At 44.9% G+C, this 6,793-nt stretch overlaps 1 protein-coding gene across 3 annotated transcripts in view; it reads left to right on the top strand.

The window, feature by feature from the left end:
- Positions 1 to 268: 268 nt before the first annotated feature.
- BST1 (bone marrow stromal cell antigen 1) overlaps positions 269 to 6,793 on the top strand; it is a 29,703-nt gene continuing 23,178 nt past the window's right edge. For all 3 annotated transcript variants that reach the window (XM_024741810.1, XM_024741808.1, XM_024741809.1), the window contains exons 1-3: positions 269 to 573; positions 1,709 to 1,835; positions 4,001 to 4,136. In XM_024741810.1, the coding sequence (XP_024597578.1) occupies positions 269 to 573; positions 1,709 to 1,835; positions 4,001 to 4,136 (568 nt within the window). The remainder of the gene's footprint in view (positions 574 to 1,708; positions 1,836 to 4,000; positions 4,137 to 6,793) is intronic.

Below are 6,793 nucleotides of genomic sequence, written 5' to 3'. Positions count from 1 at the left end.
ATAGTAACAGCTCAATAAATATTAGCTTTTGTGGTTATTATTTCCTGAAAACAAACACCGTCCACTCATCATTAGCCAGTGAGAAATAGGGTGTCTGTGAAAGTTGTCATAGTTTGAAGCCAGAAAAATCTTCTTTCGGGGGACCGAACTCGCCTCACCCCTTCTCCAACCTTGCTTCTTCTTTGGGCCTCCCACCTAGTGGACTCCGGCCGAGATTAGCCGAGGGCAATAGTCCTGCCCCCGGAAATGTCCCAACTCAGTTGCGGAGATGAAGCAGAAAGAGAGACAGCAAGTGAGCGCGGGTTCCGTTAGGCCTCGGGGAGCCACCTCAGCGCGACGGGAGGAGGCGAGTCTGGGAGGCACCCCCAAAGTGACTGCGATGGAAGCCATGGGGTGCGCGCGGTCCCGGCGGCCGCTGCCGGCGCTGCTGCTGATCCTGCTGCTGCCGCGGGCCGCGGGCGCTGCAGGCGCTGCGGACGCGCGCTGGAGCGGGCAGGGCACCGTCCCGCACCTGCAGAGCATCTTCCTGGGCCGCTGCGCGGAGTACATTGCGGTGCTGAGCCCCGAGCTGCGGTGAGCGCGGCGGCTGGCGAGGGAGCCGGAGAGGAAGAGGAAGGGACGGGGAGAGGAAGGGGAGGAGGAGGGGGGAGAGGGAAGGAGGATGGGGAATCTACTGGGGAGGGTGCACTGAGTGGGGTCTGGAGGTGAAGGGTGTGTGTGTGTGTGTGTGTGTGTGTGTGTGTGTGTGTGTGTGTGTGTGTGTGTGTAAAAATGAAGCGGGTGTTGGGGAGTGGATGAGGATTAGGTAGCGGTGAGTTTGGACGACAGCCAGCGTAAGGTTAAACAGACCCATCAGACCCAGGAATATGGTCTCCAGCTGGAATTCCCCGAGTCCAGGTACTTTGGGAATTCAAATTTCAGGTCTTCTAATTTAGAGGACTTTTAAAGTTTGAGTCTCTCTTGCCAGCACTGTGCTTCTTACTAATTTTTGCTCCTTCCTTGGACACATTTTTTTCTGTTTTCATAAAGTCCCTCTCTTGTGCCAGTTGTTTTTATTGTGACAGATTTTAGGCCAATAAAAAAGAATGGAAAATAATGGGAACACCCATGGAACACCATGTTACCACCCAGCATAAGAAATAAGTTACAAATGGGGTGGGAAATGGTTTTGGAAAGCTAGGTTGGACTTAAGGAGTTGCAGCGGACACTGGAAGTCATACTTTCTGCCTTAGCAGGAGGTGGAACAGTCTTTTTCCACACTCTGTGCTCACTCCTGATTTTACAAGGTCGCATGTCCGCCTGATCTCACCTGGCCCCCAACCCCAGGATGGACCTGTGTCTAAATGAAGAGGCACCTGAAGCTGGCAGCCCATGTGGTTTATTGGAATCGTCACCTTCTAGCTCTGTGCATTTTCTGCTGTCTCTGTGAGCCTGTTCTAAGAAATGTGTGTTGCACCTCTGAAAGACACTTCCACTGTCAGATTTCTAAATCCATCACCAAAGTTATTTTTCTTCCTCTTCTGAATTGGGGTTAATGCAAGAGTTATGACAATTTCCTGTCTTTTTTGTATGCCCAGTTCTGCAGAGTTGATATTTGACAAAATCACTAGTAAAAAACTTGGAGAGAGAAACGGAAATATATCACACTGGAATGTGGTCTTTTGTTTTTTTTCTTCTTTTTCTTTTTTAAACTTGTACTTTTCCGCAGGGACAAGAACTGCACAGCCATCTGGGAAGCCTTTAAACTGGTGCTGGATAAGGATCCCTGTTCTGTGCTTCCCTCAGATTACGACCTTTTTATTAACCTCTCCAGGCACTCCATTCCCAGAGACAAGGTAACTCTACCTTCGCCTCGGTAAAACGTTGCTCTGTCTCTGTAGAGACAGACAGTGTCCAGGCCAAGCAGCCAACTCACAATGTGTGCCAGGCTCTCCGGTGGGAAAGTGGCTCTGTCTTCAACGGTGCTCCTGGGTCTCCTGCCTGTCCTGGGCAGAAGGAACTTTCCTAAGTCAAGGAGTCAGTGCAAAAACCACAAGAACATCAGGGCGTCACCACACCTTTCCCACGGGGCCTCTGCACCTGGCTAGCTCTGAACAATCTCCATCCTAACTGGCTCGAAAGGCCTGAACCTTGAGTACTTCAGAAAACTCTCTATGTCAGTATCCTCCCGGGAGACCAGTCCCTCCTCTTAACAGGTCTTAAGATTATATCCGTTCAGGACCAGTTTCTTGAAGAAACTGGTTAACATATAATCATGTGGTTTACATGTCTGTATTCTGTCTGTACTCTAAGCACTAATACAGTGAATGTAAATGAGAACATCTATGTAAATTGCTTATTTAGAACAGTATCTTGAGTTTAAAGAAAGTTAGATATCATTTTTATTTCTCTGACATAAATTCTTTTTTTTCTTAATGAAGGACATATTTTTGACATAAATTTTTTTTAAACATCTCTACTGGAGTATAATTGCTTTACAATGGTGTGTTAGTTTCTGCTTTATAACAAAGTGAATCAGTTTTACATATACATATGTCCCCATGTCTCTTCCCTCTTGCGTCTCCCTCCCTCCCACCCCGCTAGCTGGTCACAAAGCACCAAGCTGATCTCCCTGTGCTATGCGGCTGCCTCCCAATAGCTATCTATCTTACATTTGGTAGTGGATATATGTCCATGCCACTCTCTCACTTCATCCCAGCTTACCCTTCCCCCTCCCCGTGTCCTCAAGTCCATTCACTACGTCTTTATTCCTGTCCTGCCCCTAGGTTCTTCAGAACCTTTTTTTTTTTTTAGATTCCATATATATGTGTTAGCGTACGGTATTTGTTTTTCTCTTTCTGACTTCACTCTGTATGACAGACTCTAGGTCGACTCTCCTCACTACAAATAACTCAATTTCGATTCTTTTTATGGCTGAGTAATAGTCCATTGTATATATGTGTCACATCTTCTTTATCCATTCATCTGTTGATGGACACTCAGGTTGCTTCCATGTCCTGGCTATTGTAAATAGGTTGACACAAATTCTTAACTTGATTTTTTCATTGTAAAGCCATGTAACATTGATGTTTACAAATGAAAACATCTTAACATTGATTTTTTTCATTTGTAAAGGCAGGTAAATGGAGCTGGGAGGTTCAAACACATAATAGGCTGAAAACATGATTTTTGAGTATATGTTGCCTTTGAACCTTGCAGCCTCTTGGTCAGTAAAAAGGGGAGCTGTTATTTTTGTTCTCCTTTCTCATGGAGTTTGGTTGATAAACTCAGTAAATACTGAGCTAATTCCATGTACCAGGTGTTGTTCTCAGAGTTTCAGATGCAACAGGGAACAAAACAGCCTCTGCCCTTGGGAAGCATCCAGTCTAGACAGAGATTGCTGGTTGGAATACCGAGGATCTGATGGCATGATGAGGGGGATATTGTTATTTGTATTATTATTATGTGAAAACATTGTAACTTCATAGTGGAAACTATGAAGTATAATATAAAAGTAATGTATTTTTGAGGCACTTTACCCTTTAGGAATTCAATGTGTGATTGCATATCATCCTCACCACAGCTCTGGGAGAAGAGAAAGGGTTCATACTCCCCATTTTCCACATGTGGAAACTGAGGCACAGGGAGATTACATGGCTTGTTCAAGATCACACATTTAGTATGTGACAGACCCAAAATTTGAACCCAGGTCCCTTGATTTAAAAAAAAATCGATCTATCTATAATTTTTTAACTACTAGAAAAAATATAGATGTATGTACGTATCTATATTTTTTCTCTGCTGGGAAAATATTTCATTAACATTTGCATGATACCCTTGGAATAAAGAAAAGAGAGCTGGTAGCACTCTCTGAATGGGTAACTAAAGACAAAAACAAAGAAGGTTCGGTTGTTGTGAGGCAGGTCCCAGGTGAATGAGAAATGGTTGGCCTGACCTGTCTTGATGATACTGTGCCAGAAGAAATCTGTTTTGATTTCCTTTTGTGTTGCTTTTTCCTTAGTCCCTATTCTGGGAAAATGGCCACCTCCTTGTCACCAGCTATGCGGAGAACGGCCGCCGCTTCACGCCACTGTGCAATGTTCTGTATGGCATGGTTGGAGATTTCTTGAGCTGGTGTCGACAGAAAAATGCCTCTGGTAAGACTTCTGCACGAATCACGAGAAAAGTCAGGGTTCCTATTTACTATGCACATGCCATTTGTGCTAAGTGCTTTCGTATGCATTTTTATCTCTTTGGATTCCGCCCCCCTCAAATCCTCTCGGGTAAAGTGGTCATAATAATAATTAAATAATAACAATGATAATAGAGAAAGAGAATCTGTCTTTTGCTAGGTACTGTTCTAAGCACTTTATGGGTATTAACTCATTTAATACCTGCAACAGCCCCATGGGATAGGTCCTATCCTGATTCCTATTTTGACAAACGAGGAAAGTGAGGCACAGCTTAGGACACTTGCTTAGGATTGCACAGTGCGTAAACAGCAAAGTCAGAGTCTGACTCCAGAGTCCTGCATGACTCTGTCTCACTATCCCCATTTTCCAGAGGGGGAAACTGAGGCTTTGGGAGGCTAAATGACTTGAAGAACTAGGGCCAGGATTCTCCCCTCTTCTCACTGATTCTGAAGCTGCTCCAGGCCACCAGCAGATATTTTGAGATTCAAATTACTGACTTAAAAAAAAAAAAAAGCACAACGTGAAAGCTGAGAGTTAAGCTTTATTTAGGGCAAGATGAGGACTATAGCCCAGGAGACAGCACTTCGGATAGCTCTGAGAAACTGCTCCAAAGAGGTAGGGGGGAAGGGTCACTGTTATGTACCACTTTAGTGAACAGGTGGGTGTGTGAAGTCAGGCACTCATTTTGGCAGAGACCTGCTGCTAGTCACAGGAACAGATGTCACCGTTAATAATCTTAGTACTTTCCTAGATATGAAGAGATGCAAGACTTGGGCTCATAAAATCTTCTCCTGAAACTATTTAACTATCTAAAGACCTGTTTTGCCAGCTTTTCCCACAGCACAGAGGGCCTCATTCCTGATCTCCACCCTGAACTCCTCTCAGGGGGTGTTGAAGGTCAGCGGCTGCAGCGGCTCATGATTTAATCCTTGTAGAGGTAGATGGCAGGTGGCAATTTTGTAGTTGGCAAAATCACAGTGAAAGTTAAAGTCACAGGGGCTGGCCTGATAGTAAGGAAAACGCTCTTCATTCATCAACTCCCACGCTAGGAGCTGGTGATACAGCGGTCTCTGCCCTCAGGAAACATGTAGTTTTGTGAGTGCAGAGAGGTGTGCTCTCAGGCGGGAATGACCCAGAGCTAGGGAGTAGCAGAGGGAGACACCGGCATAGACCAGAGCCTCGGGAAGCTTCCTGGCGGCTCCATTCATTCACCCATGTATAAAGTTTGTAGAGTGCCTCCTCCGTGCCAGTCCTTGCTCTTCTAGGCACTGGGAACACAGCAGAGAATAAACCAGGAAAGTAATACCTCATCCTTACTTTATAGGGGCAGGGGTGGAGGTAAGACCATCAACAGGCAAGTAAAAACATATACGTATAGTTCGCCGTAAGATTATAAAGGTTACAGAGAAAAACAAAACAGGGAAAAGAGGGTAGGGAGTGCTAGCTGGTAAGGAGGGGAGAGGGAAGCATTGCAGTTTTACACAGGCCCAGCGAAGGCCTCACTGAGAAGCTGATGTTTGAGCAAAGACCTAAAGGACTTGAGGAAGAGCATTTCCTGACAGAGGGAACAGCACGTGCAAAGGCCTTGAGGTGGGAGTGTGTATGGCATATTTAAGGAACAGAAAGGCAGGCAGTAAGTGAAGAGGCAAGTAGTAGACTGTGAGGCTAGAGGAATAAAGGAGGGCCAGACAGCACAGGACATCGTGAGGATGCGGACTTTCACTTTGCGTGAGACGGGAAGCATGGCAGGGTGCAGATCAAATGGACATGGCCATTCTTCCAGTGGACTGTGACCAGGAAACCTCGGTTTGATGATCCTACAGAGGGTGAGGGAGCATGGAGGAGGGGTGAGATGGAAAGATCATGAAGGGAGGGAGGTGGTGGTATAATACAAATTAATAGTTGTCTTGGACCCCCTGGTTCCTGGTGCACAGCTCTTGAAACCCTTGGGCTCTGAGGAGTGATGAGTGTCTTTTGTATGGTAATGGGATGACTGGTGGTTGGGAGCCCCTAGATAGCTTCAGATGTGGTCTGGTCACCAAAAAGATAGAGGCATCATTAGAAAGTTGGGACTTTCAGCCCCATCCTCTGTCCTCTGGGAAGGGGCGGGGGACTGGAGATTGAGTTAATCACCAATGATTTAATCGATCATGTCTACTTAATGAAATCTCCATAGAAACCCCTCTCTGATGGGGTTTGGAGAGCCTCCAAGTTGGTGAGCACAACACGATGCTGGTGCTCCCAGGGGGAGCAAGGACGCTCCATGTGTTTCCCTTCAAGAAGTTCACATTTTGCCCTGCTTCGTTCTCCCTGGAACGAATTGTCAATTAGCACTTTCTCCTTTTGTTATAGAGTAAATGGGGAACAAATCCCATTATATATCTGCTGAATTTTGTCCTTAAAAATTTTTTTAATGTAATACATTTTAACATTTTCTATATTTTAAATATTATAAAATTTCTATTTTCTTGTTAAGAACTGTTACTTTCTTGGTCTGTTTTTCTTGTATTTACTTCTAAGACCTGGGTTAATTGGAGAAGGCATTTCTCCCAACAATGCAAGAAAAAAGTTATATATGTAATAAATATAATTTTTTAATATATAATTTTTAATATGGATAT

The sequence above is a fragment of the Neophocaena asiaeorientalis genome, unplaced genomic scaffold (assembly GCF_003031525.2).
Source record: "Neophocaena asiaeorientalis asiaeorientalis breed wild unplaced genomic scaffold, Neophocaena_asiaeorientalis_V1.1 scaffold218, whole genome shotgun sequence".
NCBI classification, from domain to species: Eukaryota; Metazoa; Chordata; class Mammalia; order Artiodactyla; family Phocoenidae; genus Neophocaena; species Neophocaena asiaeorientalis.
The sequence above is the reverse complement of the archived record's forward strand: the minus strand, read 5'-3'. Positions and strand labels throughout refer to the sequence as shown.